The 23,917-nt window shown below is 38.0% G+C and overlaps 1 protein-coding gene across 1 annotated transcript in view; it reads left to right on the top strand.

Moving 5' to 3' along the window:
- Nucleotides 1–21,369, top strand: part of LOC131160694 (F-box/LRR-repeat protein At5g63520) — a 53,874-nt gene extending 32,505 nt beyond the window's left edge. Inside the window, exons 9-10 of the mRNA XM_058116550.1 lie at nucleotides 19,968–20,086; nucleotides 20,312–21,369. Coding sequence (XP_057972533.1) covers nucleotides 19,968–20,086; nucleotides 20,312–20,735 — 543 coding nt within the window. The 3' untranslated portion in view covers nucleotides 20,736–21,369. The remainder of the gene's footprint in view (nucleotides 1–19,967; nucleotides 20,087–20,311) is intronic.
- Nucleotides 21,370–23,917: the final 2,548 nt, after the last annotated feature.

The raw sequence follows: 23,917 nt of genomic DNA, 5'->3' as shown, positions 1-23,917 counted from the left end.
TATAATAATAGTAATTATATTATATTATAAGGGCGTTGTTGTCTAGGACTCTAGAAGCCAAGATAGTAAGGGCAATTTGGTCCAAAAAGTAATACTCCTATGGGAAAACTTATCCATGGGGGGAAGTGGGAATAGGATGCCCATGTTTCGTGGGAATCCTTTCTTCCGACGAATGTGAACACTTCCACCACGTCAGATTCTCATGCTCAAACAAATGGGGGAATGAGATGCCATAGGCATCACATTTCTGTGAATCTTGAAAGATGCCAAGAACCAAATGCCCCCCCTGCCCCCTCAATTTCTTCTCATCTCTTCCATGGCTGTAGATCATTGATGCTGCCCCTGCATCACATGCTCATTTATTTCTTTGTTTTTTAGAGTCCCATGAGCGTGACTAGGTTGCTAGAGAGGCTCGTGCGAGATTTTCTTTGGTCTAGTGTAGGGGAGAATGATAGGGACCATGTGGTTAGTTGGGATGTGGCTAAAAAACCTAAGTCTGAAGGAGGACTAGGGCTTGCTAATGTGGTATCTTAAAAACCTCTTTTATGATTGTGAAGGTTCTCTTTAGAAGTTAATTCCTATGGAACATGGTAATTAGAAGCAAGTATGGAGTTCTTCAAAATGGATGGATACTAGAGGAAGTGGTATTGTTTTTAATGCGAGTCCTTGGAAGTTTGTTTCCCAAGTTATTTCATTTTTTTTTTCTTTCCTCTTACCTGATTTAGAGGAGGAAATGGCACAAAGGTTCAGTTTTGGAGAATGCTGCGTGGGTAAGGTTTCATTGGAGAGGTTGGTGCACCATCTATTTAAGCTATCTTCACTTTACAATGCACCATTCATCTCTTCTTCTCTTGAGCGGGTTGTCTTTCTTATGATTTCCATTCTATAGGAATCTCAATGAAAGAGAGGTTGATGAACTGAGTGCCTTGCTTAGTGTTCTGGAACATTTTTTCCCCCCCTGCAATACGGGTATAGGAGAAGATAGGGGTTTCATTGGGGTCTTTTTCTTTCTCCTTTCGTTTTTGTTTTTGTTTTTTTGTTTTTTGTTTTTTTTTTTGTTTTGTTTTGTTTTTTTTTTTTTTTCCATTACCTTTTGAAAGCCCTTCCCCCAATCATTTCCTTTTGAACCATATCTCTGGGAGGCAAACATTGCTTTTGAGATTTGGACTTTCATCTGGACTATGTGATGTAGGACAAGAAGCCGAACCATGGATTGACGCTTGTTCGAGATTAATGCTGAAGAGTTGGACAAGGACTGTTGTGTTTAATTAATTAGTTTCATTATGTGTGTTTAGTATTAACTAGTATAGGATTATGTGTATTTGGGGGCTTGTTTGTAATATTTGTGTTTTTTAGGGATATTTTTGTAACTTAATGTAGTTTTAGGGGTACTAGTGTAGTCATTTGTTAGAAAATCTTATATATAGCATGTGAAAGCCATGTAGAAGTTGGTTGTGGAATATGAATTTAGAAAGCTAACATGTGTTCCCCCCTCGTATCTCCTCTTCCTCCCTTCTCTCTTCCTTCTTCCCCTTTACTCCCTTCTATCTCTCATGGCTGCAGATCATTGATGCTGCCCCTGCATCGTTTGGTGTGAGAGCCTAAATTCCATCTTCATTTTTCCATTTCGATTCCCCATCGTCCCTCCTTTCTTCTTCTCTTCTTCCTTCTCTCTGCTTATCTGAAGTTTCTCCTCTTTTTTGCTCTGTCCCTGCTGCCAGCGTCTCTTCTTCCATGGCTGGCAGAAAAAACTTTCAGCCATCAGCCCTCTTAAATCCCTAATTTCCTGGAACTATTTTTGCACACAACCACCGCCATTGCAATACTCATTGCTTGATCTATCTTCTCCTCAAAATTTTTCACTGGAAAGTTGCTGCCAGTTACTCATGCACTTTGTGTGCTGGCAGCGTGCGTGGGAAAAATTTCCAGCAACTGCTATGCTTGTCAGAGATTGATCCAGCTATGATATTTTTGGTTTCTTATGTGATATTTTGATTTGCGGCATGATATTTTGCATATGGACTTGATATTTTGCGAGCAAGTGTGATAATTTGCTATGAAAAAAGGAAAAATTGTTGCTGCCAGCATAAAAAGTCAGGTTTATTGCTGCGATTTATGAGTTCTTTAAGTGAATTTGTTTCATTTCTACATGACGCTCAAGGTTAAAGGTGACTAGAACATGTTTCTTGAAAATCGAGAGTCAAACTTTTTGATTTTACATGAATAGATTGAGAATTGTGGCCAAACTGTGTTAAGGTCCTCTGGTGATATATAATTGCGGTGTACATATCTGTATAAATCCAGCAATATGGCAGCAAATTATTGGAAAAAGGATGCCATTTATTGTACTTTGTGCATTTGAAAAATCATCATTGATGGAAGATCCCCTTGGATATGGTATCCACAAATTGGGTCACCCATTTGTAACTTTATCCTGAACCTTACCCGAAGCTTTATGAGATATCTTTGATTGATAAGACCATGTTACATGTCTGTGAAAAATGTTTGGTTCCTATCTAAATGGGTGTTTGTTTTGCTAATGTTTGGTGTGATATCTATTGAGAATTCCACTTGTGAGTTTGTCTTATATTGGAAAATTTGGATGGAAGATGGGTGGGCTTGATACACATGGGGTGAACACCAACTTGACTTAAAAGCTTAAGTCTATTGGGTCTTGGCCTAACCATGTATATAAGCACCCATCATCCACTCAAATTTTCCAATGTGAGACAAACTCACAAGTGGAATTCTCAACAATCTCCCCCTCACTTTGGAGTTCCAACTGTTCCTCCTTGAACGGAAATCGTCTCCCTTATGAGAGTAAGTGTGAAAATCCCAAGTATCATTGTAAATATTAAACAAATTAGGTAAGTGAGTAAATATGGGGGATTTGATATTATTCGGTAAGGGTATTGTTTCCTTGTTTAGAATAAGTGATTGTATTATATAAGATTGGGATGTGCATATGAAAAAATTAATTCAATGTAATTCTAGGCTTTCGCTTACATGGTATCAGAGCTAGGGTTTCTTAACCTTAGCTAACAATGGCCAGCAGCACCAGCAAAGGGGCAACCTCATCTGGAAAATCCGACAGGGATTCCGAGGTTACGTCCGCTGGGGGTTTGAATGGGCTGGACAATACAATCTTTGCACTCTCAGTGGAGAAATTGAATGGGAAAAACTTTCGAGAATGGGCTCAATCCATAAAGTTGGTGATTGAAGGAAAATGGAAACTAGGTTACCTTACTGGTGAAAAGAGGAAACCCAACCCTACTGATGCTGTCACCTTGTAAACATGGAGATCCGAAAACTCCATGGTCACGACTTGGCTCGTTAACTCGATGAAGCCAGCGATTGGTAAAATATACTTGTTCTTACCCATGACGAAGGATGTCTGGGACGCCGTTTGCGAAACCTACTCCGATGTTGAGAGCTATTCACAAATCTTTGACATCAAATCTTGGTTGTGGCAGACGAGGCAAGGTGATAGGGAAGTCACGGAGTATTTCATGGAGATGACCCATCTCTGGAAGGAGCTCGATCTGAGCATCGACGAGGAGTGGGAGTGCTCCGGTGATAGCACACGATACCAAAGGAGGCTTGAAAAAGAAAGGGTCTTCAAGTTTCTTGTTGGCCTCAACCGAGATCTGGATGACGTGAGGGGACACATCCTTGGCTGGCGACCTCTTCCTTCAACCCGAGAGGTCTTCGCAGAAGTTAGGAGGGAGGAGAGTAGGAGGCGTGTGATGCTGAGGCCCCAAGGTGACTGGGTCGGGCTGGACCTATCCGTATCTGCCCCAAATTCAAATGGGGACACTAATGGGCCTGATGTCTCAGCCCTTGTATCAAAAGGCTCAGGGGGATCCAGTCAACGACCACAAAAAGGTAAATTATAGTGTGAACATTGCCACAAAACAAGTCATTCAAAAGATACCTGCTAGGAGATTCATGGAAAATCGGCAGATTGGAAGCCGAGACAATACCAAAAAAAATCGTGGGTACCAGGCTAGCACTGATGGGTCAACTGAAAAATTACAAGGAGAAAAAACCAATAATACCTCCCCAAGTAGTGCATTCAATCCTGAGCAATTAGATCAGTTGTGTAAAATGATTTTGTCAATTCAAACAAATTGGGTCAGTCTTCCTCTGGTTCCCTGGCTCACTGAGGTAATTATTTGTCAGCCTTAAATACTGCATCCTGTTACAAATCTCCATGGATAATTGACTCGGGTGCATTTGATCATATGACTAGTTCTTATCAATTGTTTTCATCCTACTCACCATATGTTGGGAATTTGAGAGTAAAAATGGCAGATGACTCTCTCTCACCAGTTGCTGGTAAGGGAAGTATTTGCATATTTGACTCTGTAACTTTAAAATCTGTCCTACATGTTCCCAAGTTATCTTGCAACCTATTATCCATCAGCCAGTTCACAAAAGACTCAAATTGTTCTGCTAAATTTGTTTCATCTCATTGTGTTTTTTAGGACCTATCATCTGGAAAGACGATTGGCACTGCTAAGGCATATGAGGGACTCTACTACTTTGAGGAGGCAAGCTTGAGTGAATTATGTAATACTGCAATTTGTGATTCTGCATCTATTTCTAGAGATAGTGAACTTTTGTTATGGCATTCAAGGATGGGTCATCCCAATTTCCAATATTTAAAATGTTTGTTTCCTTCTGTTTGTTCAAATAAAATGTCTTCTGAGTTTCAATGTGAAGTGTGTGAGCTTGCAAAACACCGCCGTACTTTTTTCCCTTCATCCATAAACAAACCATCTCGCCCATTTACTATGATTCACAGTGATTTGTGGGGTCCCTCACGTTCTCTCAATCGCACCAATACAAAATGGTTCGTCACTTTTATTGATGACCATACTCGTCTTTGTTGGGTTTACTTGCTGAAAGACAAAACTGAAGTTCGCTTCATTTTCATCAGTTTTCATTCCATGATTCATACACAGTTCTAGACTCATATTCAAATTTTACGTACTGATAATGGTACGGAATATTTTAATACTATTCTGGGAACTTATCTTCAAGAAAATGGGATTGTTCATTAGAGTTCTTGTGTGGATACCCTTTAACAAAATGGGGTCGCTAAACGAAAAAATAAACATATACTTGAAGTAGCCCGGGCATTAATGTTCACTACCCACATGAAAAACTATTTTTGGGGAGATGCCATCTTAACAGCTACACATCTCATTAATCGAATGTCGAGTCGAGTACTTTCCTTTGCCACCCCTCTTCAGAAATTCCAAGAACACTTTCCTACCTCTCAACTCCGCTCCAGTCTACCGCTGAAAATCTTTGGTTGTACTGCTTTTGTTCATGTTCGTGCACACCACTGGGATAAATTGGATCCCTGTGTCATTAAATGTGTCTTCCTTGGTTATTCCCCTACCCAGAAAGGCTACAAATGCTATGCTCCTGTCTCAAAAAGGCTGTTTGTTAGTCTTAATGTTATTTTCTTTGAAACCACTCCGTATTTCCCAATGCCCTCTCTTCAGAGGGAGAAATGGAGTGAAGATCGAGTCTTTGACTTCTTTACTACCGAATCTGGGTCATATTAACTCGTACCACCTATTGAGCCTCCCATTGCTTTATTCCCTGATCCAACTATCGAGCCTTCCATTGCATCACTTCTTGACCTGCCAAACACAACAGAACACTTAACCTCAGGGGGAGAAACAGGAAAGCAAAACAAAGCAGACATACTTGTTTACTCAAGAAAGCCGAACACAAAGAATAGGGAGAATCTCGTACCTGAGGCACCAAGAGCGTTGGAACCGGTGATGGCTCCGAATAACCATGAGTCCACGCCCAATCCTGATATGGTAATTGAGCTTTCTTCTGATAATCCTGTACCTGATGATATCAATTTACCTATTGCAATTAGAAAACAAACTAGGTCATGTACTCAATACCCCTGGTCTAAATACATGTCTTATAAAAGCTTGTCTACAAGATATCGTGCTTTTGTCTCTAACCTTGATAGGATGAGAATTCCAAAGAACATTTAGGAAGCTCTAGAAATACCTAAATGGAGAGAGGCAGTCATGGAGGAAATGTGGGCCCTAGAAAAAAGTGGAACTTGGGAGTTGATAAATTTGTCGAGAGGGAAGAAGCCAATGGGTTGTAAATGGGTCTTCACAGTGAAATATAAATCTGATGGGACAGTTGAAAGATATAAAGCCAGACTTATTGCAAAAGGATTACATAGACTTATGACATTGACTATACGGAGACATTTGCACCAGTGGCAAACTTAAATACAGTTTGGGTCCTTTTGCCCTTGGCAGCCAACCTAGATTGGCCACTACAACAACTTGATATTAAGAATGCATTTTTAAATGGCGAGTTAGAAGAAGAAGTATACATGACTATACCACTAGGATTTAGTGGGAAAGGTGAAGAAAACAGAGTGTGTAAACTCAAATAGTCCTTGTATGGACTCAAACAATCTCCCAGAGCATGGTTCGACAGATTTGCAAAAGTAATAAAGAATCAAGGTTATCGAAAAGGGCAATCAGATCACACCCTGTTCTTCCAACAGTCTGAAAGAGGTAAGATAACAATTCTAATTGTATATGTTGATGATGTAATCCTTACTGGTGATGATACAGTAGAGATGGAGAGATTGAAGAAAGTTTTGGCTGCTGAATTTGAAGTTAAAGACTTGGGACAAATGCGGTATTTTTTGGGCATGGAAATTGCGAGAACGAGAAAAGGAATTAGTGTTTCTCAGCGAAAGTATGTTACTGATCTCCTAATTGAAATTGGCATGCTTGGATGCAAACCTAGCGAAGCCCCGATTGAAACAGTAAAGAGGGTTGAAGACTGTGGAATACCAGTTGAAAAGGAAAGGTATCAGAGATTGGTTTGCAAGCTAATCTACCTATCACATACTAGACTAGATATTGCATTTGCAGTCAGTGTAGTAATCCAACACATGCATTCACCAAAAGAAGCCTACTTAGATGCCATGTACAAGATCCTTCGATATCTCAAGGGATCCCTGGGAAGAGGACTTTTCTTCAAGAAATGTGAAAGCAAGGAAGTAGAGATCTTTACAGATTTAGATTGGGTAGGATCAGTGGAAGATAGAAGGTCCACCACTGGTTATTGCACATTCGTCTGGGGAAATCTGGTAACTTGGAGAAGTAAAAAACAGAATGTAGTGGCTCGTATTAGTGCTGAAGCTGAATTCAGGGCAGTTGCTCAAGGGATATGTGAAAGACTGTGGTTACGGAAACTCTTGGAAGAATTAAAGGTCTCGGTGAAATTTCCTATCAAACTCTATCGTGACAATAAGGCAGCTATCAACATCTCTCTCAATCCAGTTCAACATGATAGGACTAAGCATGTGGAAGTGGAGAGACACTTTATCAAAGAGAAAATTGAAGAAGGAATTATTTGTATGACTTATGTACCTACCAAGGAACAAACTGCAGATATCTTCATTAAATGGTTGGGATGACAGACTTTGATGATTTCATTAACAAGTTGGAGATGATTAATATTTATGATCCAACTTAAGGGGGAGTGTTAAAATCCCAAGTATCATTGTAAATAATAAACAAATTAGGAAAGTGGGTAAATGTGGGGGATTTGATATTATTCGGTAAGGGGAGTGTTTCCTTGTTTAGAATAGGTGATTGTATTATATAAGATTGGGATGTACATATCAAAAATTAATTTAATGTAATTCTAGGCTTCCGCTTACAGTAAGTCAAATTCCCCAATAGTTGCTCAAGTGGGCCTTACCACTGGAGCCTTACGTACTTCGGATTGCATTCTACGTGCCTCTGAACCAATCCTACCTCCTATGTCTTGACCTTATTCGGATCCATCCCCGGCCTAGGTGATCCTTATTGGTTTTGGTCACACACTTGGTCCTCCAACTGTTAGCACGTTAGGATAATTAGTTTCACGTCTCGACTTTTACGATGTCGCTCACCCAGAGTTACGAACCAAACTGTTAGCTCTGATACCACTTGTAGGGAGAAACAACAATACTCAAATTCCTTCTTTGTGTGAATTTGCAGGAAACTATATAATAGAGCAATATATATGCGGAAAATATATATCCAAATACCAGAAGTACAAGACACACGATTTTTACGTGGAAAACCTTCTCGGTATGAGAAGGAAAAACCATGGGACTGTAGTCCACTCAAACAATTCCACTATCAAAAATTATGGGATACATGAGTCTTCTCTAGTCTCAACTAGAGGCATACAATCAGCAACTATCTTCAAGAAATAGAATTCCTTGGTTTAAATCAACTTCTATAAGAATTAAAGAAAGATCTCACCAAAACAGAGGCTGCTGTCCACGGGCTGAAAAATGACACCGAATGCTCAGAATCCAATCTCCACCGTTCACAATGAAGACTCACGTGTCATGAACATCCCTGTAAATTTTCAGCTCAATCGACCCACAAACGCTCATTGATCGGAGCAGTTGATCAAGACTGGACTCTTTCTTCTTTTCTTTCTTATTTTCTGATTGTTCACCACACTCTGCAACAACAAAGGATAGGGTTTAACCCTATTCTCCCAAATGGGCCTCTCCACACATGGGCCCGTATTGGGCAAGTTTGGGCCATCCTCACTTAGGAGGGAAACCCAACCCAACAATATCATACCTATGAATATTGGCCATATACTCATTTGGTTCTCCTTGGTTGGATGATTTGGGTGTGACTCAAGGACATGAGAACACATATCTTCTACTATAATGGTAAGAAGATCATCTTGAAGCCCACTCTACAAACCAACCAAGACAAAGAATCAGCCAAAGAAACTCAACTTGAAGACACTACAAGCTAGGATATGTGTTTGAGGACATCGAGAGTCTCAAACATTCCTATTGTTGAGTTTGTCCACCATGGGTTCATTGATGTCGGTTCTCAATTCAATTCTATAGTGCTGTCAATAGAGCATGGTTTCTTGTTTCACTTAAGTGTCGACTTTTGAAGAGTTCAAGTGTGTTTCTAACTTTTGATCCTCCAGCACTTCAAAATTCAAGGCTGAATTTTTTCTAATTGGGGAATGGGAGAGGTTTGATGTAGGTCAAGAACCTAAACCATGGGTTGACCCTTGTTAGAGATTAATGGAGAAGAATTGGACAAGAATTGTTGTGTTTAATTAATCAATTTTGTTATGTGTGTTTAATATTAACTAGAATATAATTATGTGTATTTGGGGGTTTGTTTGTAATGTTTGTGTATTTTAGGGGTATGTTTGTAATTTAGTGTATTTTTATGGGTATATGTGTAATTTCATGTGTTAGAGGCTCTCTTATGAATAGTGTGTGAAAGCCATGTGTCACGGACCCCCAAAATGGGACTCAAGTAAGGGCCGTGTGGCACTCGTTGAGAGCTCTTCCTCGACAAGTCAGCCAAGTCTCACACGTTCAAGCCTGCAAGCACGAGCACCAGGTGAGTCTCAATACTCTAGAAAAACAAGGAACAATGGGATATCACACGAGCAATATATTCTTATACACCGAATAAGACTATAACAATCAGAGACATCACAATCCAAGGCAGCAAAACACCACAATGAAAAGGACTACTTTTATTATTCAACTATAAGAGAATAACCATACAAACGATAACACAGATAAACATATATTCATTCTAAATCCCTAGAGAATACAATTATAGCAGTATCTCTCTTCCCCTTTTTCCCATTACATTGTCACTCCCTAACATCCTCCCCCACTCATTTTATCGACGTCCTCGTCGATGTGTTGTAGAAGGCCTTCTCACTCTTCTGTTGTTGAAGTTGATGTCGTTGTCTTCAAATTTTTGAAATCTTCAATCTTCTGTATGGCATGCTGAAGGTTTTCTGCCTTTTCCCAACTATTCTCTTCTTCCCCCAGCCCCAGCCACTGAACCAGAAATTGTTGTTGTTGACGACCTTCTGCATTGACGACTCTGTCTGCAATGATCTCCTGGACTTCTTTGTTGACAGGCTGCCTTCTGGAAATTGTTGATCTCCTTAACTTTTGTCGGTGCGGATTTGCTTCATCTGTGTGGAATGGCTTTAAATTGCTTACATGAAACACGGGATGGACTGGACGTCTTTGGCTTTTCATCCACTCGGGTTGCTCAAGCTGATAAGATGCATGTCCCACCTTCTCGATCACTCTGATTGGACCTTCATAACGGCGTAACAGCCTTTTATCCTTACCACGAAGAAAGCGAAATGTCTCTGGCGGCACTTTTACAAGAACCAGATCTCCAGCTTCAAATTGTTGTGGTCGTCGCCCTTTGTCAGCCCATTTCTTCATGCGCTTAGATGCTTTTTCTAACTGAGTTCGGGTGATTTCGATGTTTTGCAACCAATTTTTCGTGAATTGGTATGCTTTCGGGTAATTCCCTTTGTATGGACCATCCAGAGTGTGCGGGAGAGTCGGTTGTTGACCTGTCACAATCTCAAAAGGGCTTTTATTAGTTACAGATTTCATAGAGTTAAAACAGAATTGTGCCGTGTCCAATAAAGTAACCCAATTCTTTTGATTGGAGTTAACAAAATGTCGCAAGTGTTCTTCCAGCATCCCATTAAAACGTTCGGTTTGACCATCTGTTTGTGGGTGATAGCTGGTGGACATATTAAGGTTTGAACCCATCAAGCGAAAGAGTTCACCCCAAAATCCCCCCGTGAATCTGACATCCCTATCACTGATTAGGCTTTCTGGAACACCCCAATATTTCACCACGTGCTTGAAGAATAGCTGAGCTGTCTTCTTTGCTGAACATGGCTTCGAGACTGGTACGAAAGTTGCATACTTTGAGAATTGGTCAATCACCACCAAAATTGTGTCATACTCCTCTACTTTTGGCAACGAGGAAATGAAGTCCAAAGAGACACTCTCCCATGGCCTGGCAGGAACTAGCAATGGCTCCAATAAACTTGAGGTCTTCTTTCTTTCTACCTTGTCTTATTGACAGATTAAGCAAGTTTTGGTATAACTCATCACATCATCTTGCATATTCGGCCAATAGTACCCCTGTGTAATCAATGCATGAGTTCTTCACCATCCCGGATGACCAGCCCACAATGTATCATGACACTCTTTTAGTAAAGTTTTCCTCAAGTTTCCAGCTTTGGGCACATAGACTCTCCTGGCTTTAGTCATTATCAGTCCATCTTCTACCCAGAATTGTCGTATCTTACCTTCTTCTATTAGTTTGCTCAGTGACTACGCCTGCTGGTCTATACTTAAATGTTCCCTGATAAGATTTTTCAAGGATAACGCCACCCTACTAGTTGATAGATGACTGATGAGTTTCAATGCTGCCAATTCGTTTTTTCTACTTGAAGCATCGGCCACTTCATTCGTCTTCCCTATTTTGTATTCAAAATCAAAATTAAATTCAATTAGCTTCTCCTGCCAACGGGCTTGTTTTGACGTTAGTCCAGGTTGTGACAAAAAGTGAGTAACTGCCACATTATCGGTTTTTACCACAAATTTGGACCCCAAGAGATGTGCCTCCACACTCGAAGACAATGTACCACTGCGAGAAGCTCCTTTTCTTGTGCTGTATAGTTCCGTTCGGCACCCGATAATTTTCTACTTTCAAAAACAACTGGATGCCCTTCCTGCAAGAGAACTCCCCCTAATGCAAAGTCTGAGGCATCTACTTGCACTTCAAATGGCTTTGTCACATCAGGAAGGATTAGCACAAGATCCTTTACAATCTTTTCCTTTAATTCAACGAATGCTGATTGACACTCTTCTGTCCACGCCCATGGTACCCCCTTCCTCAGTAAATATGTTAACGATACAACTCTTCTGGAGTACCCCTCTGTAAACTTTCGATAGTAGTTGGCTAGGCCCAAGAAAGATCGCAGTTCTCTGATGGATGTAGGTGCTCGCCACTCCTTGACGGTTTGTATTTTAGTTGAATCCATCCGTATCTGGCCCTCCTCAATGATATGCCCCAAGAATTTAATACGCTTTTGAGCGAAACCACACTTCTCCCCTTTTACATATAACTGATTTTCTTTAAGTTTTTGAAACACCTTCCGAAGATGATCTTTATGTTCTTCTAAGGATGCGCTGAAAACCATTATGCCATCAAGGTAAACAACCACAAATTGATCAAGGTAGTCCCGAAAAACCTGATTCATTAGAGAACAAAAGGTAGCAGTTGCATTTGTTAGCCCAAAAGGCATGACAAGGAATTCAAATGCTCCATACCGGGTGACACAAGTGGTCTTCGGTTCATCTCCCTCTACAATGCGCACTTGATGATATCCCGATCTCAAGTCCAGTTTAGTGAAATATTTGGCTGTACTTAATTGGTCAAAAATATCAGCAATCAGTGGAATGAGATACTTGTTGCGAACCGTCACCTTATTAAGAGCACGATAATCTACACACAAGCGCAAACTACCATCTTGTTTCTTCTGAAATAACACTAGGGCCCCAAAAGGTGCTTTTGAAGGACAGATGAACCCTGCTGCAAATAGATCATTCAGTTGCCTTCTAAGTTCAGCTAACTCCGGCGGCGCCATTCGATAAGGGGCACGTGCTGGCGGCTTTACTCCCGACAAAAGCTCAATTTCATGGTCAATCTGTCGTCGGGGTGGTAAAACCCTTGGTAGCTGTTCCGGGATTACCTTCTTGAACTCTTCTAAAACTTCCTTAATTTCAACTAGATATTTCCCTATCTCTTTATCTTCTGAAACTACCGGTAGAACCACGAAAGAAGCTTCTCCTCTTTTTACTCCCTACTTGAATTGAAGGGATGAAAGCAACTTTTTCTCATCGAAATTGTTGTAGGCTACGGGGACCGCACAAGGTATATTTCCCATTATCACAAGACAATCCGCAGCTGGGATCGACATTGAGCGTGTCACTTTAAGAAAATCCATCCCCAATACCACATCAAAGTCGTTGAGGGGTGCCACGATGAAATCAACTGTTCCAGACCACGACCCCATTTGGCAGGCTACTTTAGGTGCCACTCCTACCGTGGTTAATGCTTGAGAATTCACTGCTTTTAACTTCCCCACATCATTATCTACTTGTAATTCCAACCGTTGGGCTTCTGAATCAGCAATGAAATTATGGATGGCTCTTGTATCAATCATGGTCTTGATTTTCTTTCCATTCAAAAGTAGATCAACGTACATTAATCCCTTCTCCTGAGATTTGTTGGTAACTACTTGGCGCTCTAATGCCCCCAAAAATCTCAATGCTCCCACCATATTCTGTTGTTCTTTTGGGGTTGCTATCGATGTTTCGGTTACCCCTCGAAGGGCCTTTAAAGCATTCAAAGCCTTTTAGGGCACTTCGCCACTCGATGTGGACCCATGCAAAGAAAACATGAGATCGGCACACGACGCTCTCCACCCCCTGTTCGTCCGCCCCTCCACTCTCTATTCATGGGCGTTCTTTTATCTTTCCAAGAACTATTTGTCTCCCTATCCCTTCCCTCATTTGTGGGCTTGTACACTTTACTAGGCCTGGAATCATTATTGGTGGACATAGGGAAATTTCGCTTCCTAGAATTGTCTGAAAAATCATCCAGCCGTTTAGCAGCAGCGAGGGCAGAAGAGAGATCACCAGCACCTTGCCGACGTATTTCATTCCTTGGCCATGTCTTCAAACCCTGAAGAAAATGAAACAGTCTATCTGATTCAGTCATGTCTATGATGTCCAACATCAAGACTTGGTATTCCCGTACATAACTCCTTATTGAGCCGGTTTGTTGCAATTTCATTACTTTGCACTTTGCTATGTACTCCATATTTTCTGGATAGAATTGGGTCTTCAATGCTTGTTTCAACCCCTCCCACATGTTAATAACACATCTATTGTGCTAAATATCATTCCATTTAGTTCTCCACCATAATTTTGCATCCCCAACCAGGTATACCGTTGTCATATTTACCTGGTCCACTTCTAGATCCACTCGTGAGCACGTGAAGTAGTGCTCCATATCAAAGAAGAAATTGTCCAGCTCCTTTGCATCTTGCGTACCCCCAAAACTTTTAGGTTCTAGTACCTTCAATCGAAAACCCTCACTTGGATCTGCAACCGGCCTTCGAGCTATCTGTGCCACTGCATTTACTTTCACAGTTTTCTATTGTAAATCCCTCTGGACCTGGACCACCACATTTTGGACATTGCCCATCTCCTTCAAATCTTCCTTCAAAACAGTAATGGACTCCTTAACATCTTCTGCAAGGAAATCAAAATTATCTGTTAGCTCCCGTAAGGAGGTCTCAAGCTCTATTGGCTCTCCCCGTTGGGATGAAAGAGATGGCAATATGCCCTCAATATGTTCCAGCCGCCTCAAGCTATCTTGGCCTTTTCTCCAAGGATTTCACACGTCGAATTAATTTTTCAAGTTCCTCAAGTCTCTCTACAACTTTTGATACCCCATAGAGATTTTCTCTGGGGTTTTTTTCAGTGTCCTCAAGCTCTGTTGGCACGCCTTTCTCCTTTATCAATGTTGCCACCAACCCTTGGAGTTCACTGCACGTTGTCTCCAGGGTTACAAGTTTCGTCTCAAGCGCCTCAATGCGCTCCACTTTTCCTAACTTGTTTCTCATATTACCACTCATGGTGCTCGCACACGCTGTGCTCTGATACCAACTGTCACGGACCCCCAAAATGGGACTCAAGTAAGGGCCGTGTGGCACTCGTTGAGAGCTCTCCCTCGACAAGTCAGTCAAGTCTCACATGTTCAAGCCTGCAAGTACGAGTACCAGGTGAGTCTCAATACTTAAGAAAAACAAGGAACAATGGGATATCACATAAGCAATATATTCTTATACACCAAATAAGACTATAACAATCAGAGACATCACAATCCAAGGCAACAAAACACCACAATGAAAATGACTACTTGTATTATTCAACTATAAGAGAATAACCATACAAACGATAACATAGATAAACATATATTCATTCTAAATCCCTGGAGAATACAATTATAGCAGTATCTCTCTCCCCCTTTTCCCCATTACATTGTCACTCCCTAACACCATGTAAAAGTTGGTGTTGAATTTGATTTGACAAGGCGAACGTGTGTTTCCCCCTTGTATCTCCTCTCTACCCTCTCCTTTCCATTCTCTTCCTTCTATCTTTCTTGGCTGCAGATCATTGATGCAGCCCCTGTGTCACCATGACTCTCAACGTGATTAATTTGTGTGATCTGTTTCAGGTTAGAAGACCCTATAAGACACTCAGTTGTAATCTGTGCATAATGTGCCATGAGTCTAATGAAACTAATGTACACCTTTTTCTTCATTGTTGGGTGGTGAACCAATTTTGTTGTGCCCCTTTTCTTGATTTGGTGAAGTGTGGGTATTGCGGTCTTTGTTATTGTGTGGACTCTGGATTGAGAGGAATATGAGAATTTTTTAGGCTAATGCAGTCTCTCCTCATTTTTTGTGACATAGAGTAGTTTTCTTGGCTTCTCTTTGGGCACACTCGTTTGAGTTCTTTTTGGCGGATGTCACCGTTTGATCTAGGGATTGGATTGGAGGGAAGCATCATTGTAATTGTTTTAGTTGTTTTTTGGAGGATGTCTTGTCCTTCACACATTGTACTTTGTATTTTCTATTTTAATATATTTTTTATTATCTTCTCCCCCCCCCCCCAAAAAAAAAAGTTTCTATAGTGCACTGGCCTTTTGCATTCGTAGCACTTCTTTGTTCTTATTTTGGTTGTCTTTGTTGCCAACTTTTGTAAAACCTCTTCTTGAAAGAACCCTTTTTCTTAAGGAATTTGCTACTCAAGCAAGAATGACTTTTGTTTTGATCATCTCCATTTGAACCTTCTCGACTTAAGAATGAGTTATCTTTTTCTGCAATTGCAATGACTCGTTGTGGCTTCCTTTACATTTTTTCTTCATTGTGATCTCATGGGTAGTAAGCATGGTCTTAAATTTCCATGAAATTGTCAAAATTTTCGGTTTCCATCACCCTCGAAATCGAAATAGTAGTTGATTTCTGTCTTGCATAATTGCTGTCAAAATCTCAATGAATCATTTGAAATTTATCGAAATCTTGAAATTTTTTTTGCGAAACTTCTTGAAATTTTAACTATGCAATGAAATTTCCTTGAAATTCAAATGAGAAATTTAGGAGTGAAGTAAAATTTCTCTCTTAATTTATTTTATTTATTTTTATTGAAACATAAGATAAATGATTTTGAAATTATATGAAAAAATAAACTCACAACAATATTTTATTTAACCATTCATGTCTAAATTATCATTATTTATATAATAAATAATATTTAAATGATTTATGAATTTCATATGTATTAACTGAATATGTTTAATGCACATTTATCTTACAAATATGTTTGATACACATATTGTATTACAACTTTTCCACCTCATACACAACATAAATGTATTTAACTTGTAATATATTAGTTCTAAAACTAACATTATTATATTTGTTAACCATTTTTAAAGTTTCACAAAGAATTACATGCTTTAGTACTAATTTTCATTATTTTTTCAATTCGAAATAGAAATTTCCATACTTTTGGAGCTTCGAAATTTGAGTCGAAATTGAAATTTAAGACCTTGGTAGTAAGTGACCCAATTAATTCATCAAGCTCTAGCTTGTTGAGATGCTTACTGCCGTTTTAGCTTCCCATTTGGGTGTAACGACCTTGGAATCTTTTTTCACATCATCATCATCAGTATACAACTTCCCTATGCTTTCATTGGGCTAAATAATGCCAGTAACATAATTTCATTCTCTTTCATACAAAATATCTCATATTCATGCATTTGCATATTTATTTTAGATTCTATCACTTGGTTTGTTTCCCTTGTATACTCTTTTGGATCAAGTATACATTGCGTCAAGTTTATGGACTTTGCATTTAGTTTCATTTTCCTATTATCTATATTATTACATTCATTCTTTGTCTTAACAAAACTAACATCATTAATAATTTTGACAAGAATATCATGGATGTTATTAACGGAAGCAACTAAACAATAATAAACCAATAACAAGAAATCAGAAAATACACCAAAACTAATACTGGTCGTCTCATGCGACCTATTTCAATACCCAAGGGACTCACTTTATTATTCCACTATTTGACAATAGCACATGCGCACTTGGCACACGGATTCTCAAATCAATACAATCAATCAACGGGACGACTAGTCCATGGATATACCTAATTTGATCAAACAGTCAAACTACTAGTCTAAGCATACTTGATCTTCACCGATTTAGATCCAAAACTACCAAACAAAACTTACAACCAAGTGAATGAGCACAAGTATGTGGCACATCATATGGCTAAGCAGTTCTTCAGCTTTAGCATGAGTTGACAGATTAGTAGGATGAGCTGCACATTGAATCAACTTCTCCCACAGCTTAGATACGTAGTTTGAACAAACAGTCAAACTACTAGTCTAAGCATACTCGATCTTCATTGATTTAGATCCAAAACTACCAAAAAAAACTCTCAACCAAGTAAATGAGCACAAGTATGTGGCACGTCATATGGCTAAGCAGTTCCTGAGCTTTAGCATGAGTTGACAGATTCGTAGGATGAGCTGCACATTGAATGAACTTCTCCCACAGCTTATTCACTGAAACTGTTTGTTTAGAAGCCTTGAATCTACAGTGGAGCTTCACAGTTCACATAGGCTTTAAGTCTCACAACTTTCAAAAAGATTGCTCTTTTAGAATAAGCCTGATTGATAGACTTGAGCTTTGCAATCAAAGAGCATTCAAGAATATATTCGATCCACTTTTGTATCTCCCTTTGACTATATGAACAACTGTGTCTTTACTCTTCTCTTTTCTTTTTCTCTTCTTGTTATGTTGAAGCTGCACTAGAGAATGTTATGTAGATGCATGCGGTTAGGGTTAGCCATTTGAGACTTTGAATGACACATCATCTCTTTGCTTTTGTTAATAAAACCTAGTTTTCTTGAATGAACATCATGCAACAATACGGTAAGATTGTATTCCCTAATTTGGGAAACTTCAGAGCTATAAGAGCAAAAAAAAGCAACAAATGTTAATTTGAGTTTATTAGAAAATATGTGCATTTTAAAATTATGTGCATTGAGGAGCAAGTGTTGCTGTCTAGATTTGGCATCGTACTAAATATAAATATAAATAAAAATTCAATTTTTAATGCTAGATAATCATATATAAATGTCTATTCACATGTAACAATCAAGTATAAAATAATTGAACTGAGATTAATCCAGAATATCCATGCAAACACTTAAAACTTGAGCTATGACAAAATGGCAGTAATCGGTTCTTACTTGTCTTTGAGCTGACTCACGAGTCTGCTCAATGTGCTCATATGGTCGTGCTGTACCAGAATCAAAGTTATTCATTTCAATTTAGTTTCAACTCAATCATATACTAAGTTCTGGAATCATCTGAACATTTTGTGATGTGTTAATTAACACAATGTGTATCATGACATCAATATTACGACACTTTTGTATATTTTATCATATCGAATAATTTCACCAAGTATGCATGATATTCAAAATATTTCCAATGTATTTCAACAGTTATCATCTTGTTATAATCTTCTTATCTTTGCATTGACGATAAAGGAAAAATTATTGAAAATGATAAGAAAAATAATAGATGAAAAATATACATTTTTCATAATAGTAGTGCAATAACTGTAGCGGTCTCCTTACAAACTCTGGAGGGCATAGAAGTAGCAGTCCATGATGTGATCGTTATTCTCACTGCTTTTGCAATGTCTTAACTGTATCAAGATCCCAAAAATGCTGCTCCATGTAACGGTTGCAGCAGTTATTTAAAACTACAGTTTCAAAGAGACAAAAAATATATGACTCTTGGCCTTCTGGTATCTGATGAATTGAGAAGCCTGGTTCTGTGTGATTCACCTCTCAAACTTGTGGGGCTTCTCTTGTTTTTCCATTGAAAAAGGGACTCTTCGACGGCAACCTTGGTTGGCTGGAGGCGGGTTTGAAGTTTTGGAGACTCAACTTTAAAGTTCAGTTCTTGTTTAATCATTTTTCTTGGTTTTATTTGAAGTTTTGGAGTTTTGAGGCTTTGGAGAATTCTTTACTTCAAAGTTTAATTATTAGTTTTTTAAAATTATTTTCTTGGTTTTATTTGTTTTTTTCCTTGCTTTCTAGTTCCTGGTGAAAGTATACACATAAAATATGATTATTTTAATTGTTAAATGCCATAATATTCATTTTTTATTAGGTTTCTTGATTTCTTAATTTTTAATTATATTCTGTCAATTATTACACACGTCTATTATGGTCTCTACAGTTTATTTAGCACTATATTCTTACTTTCTCTGTGATTAAATTTAGTATTGTATGTTCTTGAATGCAAGGGCTATTCCACTTGGCACTCAGTCCTTATCTGTTAAAATATCTAACGATTGTATTTTGTTTTTTTTATACATATACATCTCATTGGGAATAGGTTTTGAAAATTTGTGGTGCGTTCTGATTATCAATTCTCTATTGGCAAAACTGGGATTTCAATCCACGATTTGAATCTCAATTTAGAACTGTATATGCTACAGTAATATTCTTTTTTTTCTAAATAGAACTTACTTGATTCTCAATTTTGTGTTGGAAATTTGTTGCCTTATGTTGAGGCAGTCTCTTTCTTGGGAACTTAATGCTGATTTATTTCCTAGTAGAACTTCCCCTTCCTGAAAGTTTTTAGTTTGTAGTCACTACATGGTCTGGCATTATTGTCTTGTAAATAGAGAGGAAAAAATTGATGCTAGTACATATTTGGGAATGTCAATTTCGTCGACTTTGAGTTATTTAATTGTTTTTAAGCTCGTGCACTGGTACATTCCTAAGTTGCTGCACAGCTTCGAAGACAAGTAATTAAAAGAAAAGAATTTGCAAGCATTTAATGTCTGCATTAGCATTTTTATATCTTCTCACTTTATGCTCTTTCTGAATTTAAAACAGATGGGGGATCATATTGAATGCCCTGATTTGTACATTGGGGTTAAGGAACGAAGAAAATACTCTCTTGGGCCGGGGAAGGTGAAGTTGATGACATCTTTGGCTTTCCATGAGGTTTTAGGGTAAGATATGGAACTCTCCTCGTTATATCTTTAGATTTTTCTCATTAAGTCCATTAATAAATTAGAACAGAAAGAAAACATAGCTGTCACACGTCTGGGTGGTGCTACCTTATCTGAGAGAACCACTTGTGCTCTCTCTCAAAAAGAGAAAAGGATAATATCACAGCTTTCTTGCATTTTTTAGTTGTTCTTGAAAAATTGTTTGGTGTTTTTCGTTTTCAACAGAGGAGATGAGGAGTACCTTTTCATCAATGGTTTTGGTATTAGAACGGGTGATTTCTTCCGGTTCTACCATTCAGATTCCAATGCTGCACTTTCTTCTTGTAACAATACCTCTGCAAACTTAAGAAATTATGTGGAGGGTACTGCCAGTTATGGTGAGAAGAAGGAAGTTTTTGGGGGTCTCCTCTTCTCTTGCTGTGGTCGTGGTGAGTCGTTTTTTGGGTGTTCCAATATTGACAGCTCCCCATTCACGGAGAACTTCCCTGGGGTGCCAGTTGCGGGAATCTTTTGCGGCAGGGAAATTGGTCGCTGTTCTTCAAGCTCAATTTGGAAAGGGAGTTGCGAAGAAAATGCCCGTTGCTGCCTGCATGCTTACAGCACCATTTATCTTGTGATGTCCTATACTCCACCGGTTTCAGAGCATTAGCTCTTGCCTATTGTTTCTCTTTGAGATCAATGGCACGATTGCATTCGAAGGGGATGCTGAATTTATAATTTACCAATCTCACTGTGCTTTGTCAATGAATTTATAATTTACCAATCTCACTGTGCTTTGTCAATTTTTCTTTTTTGAAAACGCAATCGACTTGCACCAAAATGAGGATGGCTCTGATGGATTCCCATTTGAAAAATGTTGACATGGCACAATGAAATTGGTGCGTTGTAAATTACATGTAGTGTCCTCTTGCATGCAAGTTTTTCTTGAGACTATCTGGGATTGATGCATTTTGATGGATTGGTGGTTGCATAATATTTCTCTCGAGTCTTTTTTTTTTTTTAATTCAATTGTGTGATTTCCCCTCAACAGAGAGAGAATAGGAGGGGTGTGTTGTGGGAGGGGGAAGATCCATTGTAATGGTTCTTCCTATTGATGGTCACAGGCTGTATTAATGTAACCTTTTATGTCCAAGAGTAAATATGAAGAGCTCTGCACATATAAAGGTTTTAGGATATAAGCCAACCAAATTTATACAAGAGTGGTTTGACATTTATTCCTTTGAGAGGTTCGAGTCTGAACTGAATCTGAATAATATGCAATGCATAATTGTTCTTAATTTAAAGGTGATCATTGTGTTTATGTTTGTTCTCTTAAAGCAACAACAATAGTAATAATAATAATAATAACAATTACGGCAGAGACAAAAGAATTACAAATGAGTATTCTTAATTAAACAGTGAAGGTCTGGCACTTGCGAGGTTGAATAAGTGGTTGCCTAAGCAATTCTAGAGCTAATGATTGAAGTTTAGCCCTAAAGCTCCCTATACATGAACAGCCCACTAAGCCTTAAGCCCTATTAGACCCAATGATGGATGGAAACCTTTTGATATATGCCCTTAATTCCTCTCCAATAGAAACGCCCTCACCCTATGTTAGGAAAAGTCAAATTCCAAGTTGTATTGAAATTTGTTCACCAAATTCAAATTTAAGACATAAAATTCATACTATAGTGAGAAGATTTTTTTTTTTTGTCTCGTATTTGAAGTATTTTCAATTTTATGTGGAGAATATGATTTGGAGACTCTTCTGGCCAAGTGAATTGCAATATCCATTTTTATTTTTCAAAAATTAGGTAGGCAGGTTGTTCACTTATACAAACATACGTGTATATATATATATATTTCATTAAAAAAATATAAATTCAAAATTTTAAATTTGAATTTGTATAAATTTAAATAAAACTTGAGTTTCGAGTCCAAATTTAATTAAATATAATACAAACTTTGATGGTTCGTATGGATCAAAGATTTTACTTAGGGAAGGGAAAAAAAAGTAAAGGAAAATAAGGAAGAAATTTATTTTTATTGGGTTTTATTTCTATATTAAATTTTATTAAAAAAGGAAAGTTTGTTTTTATATGATTAAAAATTAAAATTAGTTTTTATATGATTAAAAAATAAAATTAGTGAATTTGATATATTTTTATTTTCTTTCAATAATTTTCTTTGATAACCAAACATGAAAACTTGAATTTCTTAATTTCTTTTTTTCTTTTTCTAATATTTTCAAGTTCTAAACGGGATCTGAGTGAAAGAATTAATTAAAAACGAAATTCGCATCGTCTTAATTATTAATCAACATAGGCAACATACAAATTCTATAACACAAACTGATAAATAAATTGGGTTTGCTCAGTCATCAATCAGCATGCATATGTGATATGTGATATTGGCACGGCTCAATCAGATTAAACTACCCTTTTAAGTCCCATAGGAAGGTTTTATCTGATTGAACCTGGCCAATATCCCCAATTAGTTTTTACACCACACACACATGCGTACCTTCTGTGCGTGTGCATACACCCACACAGCCACATACCTTCTTCAGAAAGCCATGCATACATAGTCAAATTTGCTCCTGCCCTCACCAGCAGCATTGAACTGTGGCATGCATTGAGAAGACAGAAGAAGAAGAGAGAGAGAGAGAGAGAGAGAGAGAGAGAGAGAGAGATTGATTTGTGGCAGTAGATAAAAAGAAAGAAGCAGAAAGTATATATAGAGAGAGAGATAGGGCAGGTAGCTAAGGTAAGCTTGCTAGCTAGCTTGCAAGGGATGAATTGGATTAGAGAGAGAGAGAGAGAGAGAGAGAAAGGGAGAGTTAAAATAATTAATGGTTGAGATGTCCAAGTCTTTGCTTCAACTGGAAGGCTTAGACTACATTGAGAAAACTTCAATTAGGTCTCCTACAAATTTGTAAGTGTATGATACGAAGTTAAGTGGTAGATGACATATATACAATTAATACAGTACAGTACCGCCATGTTGTATTTTCATTTCCAAAAATGCTGCCTAGCTTCTTCCAATGGTTAATTTGCTGGTCAATTTGTTAACTACTTTTAATCTAACTTTATGCATATAGCTGTTCACCACCACCACTCATCTTTGACTCTTAGATTAATTAATTCTCATAATCAAAAGTTAAAACTAATACCACTCACACCCAAAGCATTAATGGTCCGTTTGGATCAAGAATTTTACTTGGAAAAACGAAATGAAACGAAAATAAGGAGGAATTCATTTTACATTGTGTTTTTCTTCTATATTAAATTCTACTCAAAATGAAAGTTTGTTTTTATATAATTGAAAATTGAAAAAAATTAAATATTAATAATACGTAAAATCAAAAGAAAAATGAGAGAGACAATTGACTTTGAGTGAAAAGAAAAGTTATTTTCACAAAATAAAGTAGGTGTGTTAGGTAATGGTTGGAAGATGGAAGTGCAAAACTAATAAAAGGAAGAAAGCATTAAAGAAAAAAAGCAAATACCACACATTCTTAATATTGAAACTTTTCTTTTCTTCAAATAGTGAATTAACCAATTGTATCTTCATGTTGAATTGAGCACTTGTTCTATGACTTGAGTTTATCACTCTTATTGTTGAGACACTATTAAACCTATAGTCTATCCACGGTGATTACGGTCTTACTTGGAAGTCGAGAATAAATCTTATATATATCTATAATTTTAATTTTTTCAACATTTCAACTATTCATTTTGTTAAACAACAAACTAAAGTCTTGTTAAGAATTCAAAAAGTGAATAAGTAGGATTAATTAGTCCGTCTAATCATTCCATGTCTAGGGAAGGGGAATGATTCATTCCTACTCTA

The sequence above is a fragment of the Malania oleifera genome, chromosome 7 (genome assembly GCF_029873635.1).
Source record: "Malania oleifera isolate guangnan ecotype guangnan chromosome 7, ASM2987363v1, whole genome shotgun sequence".
Taxonomy (NCBI): domain Eukaryota; kingdom Viridiplantae; phylum Streptophyta; class Magnoliopsida; order Santalales; family Ximeniaceae; genus Malania; species Malania oleifera.
This window is presented reverse-complemented; position numbering and strand designations above follow the sequence as displayed.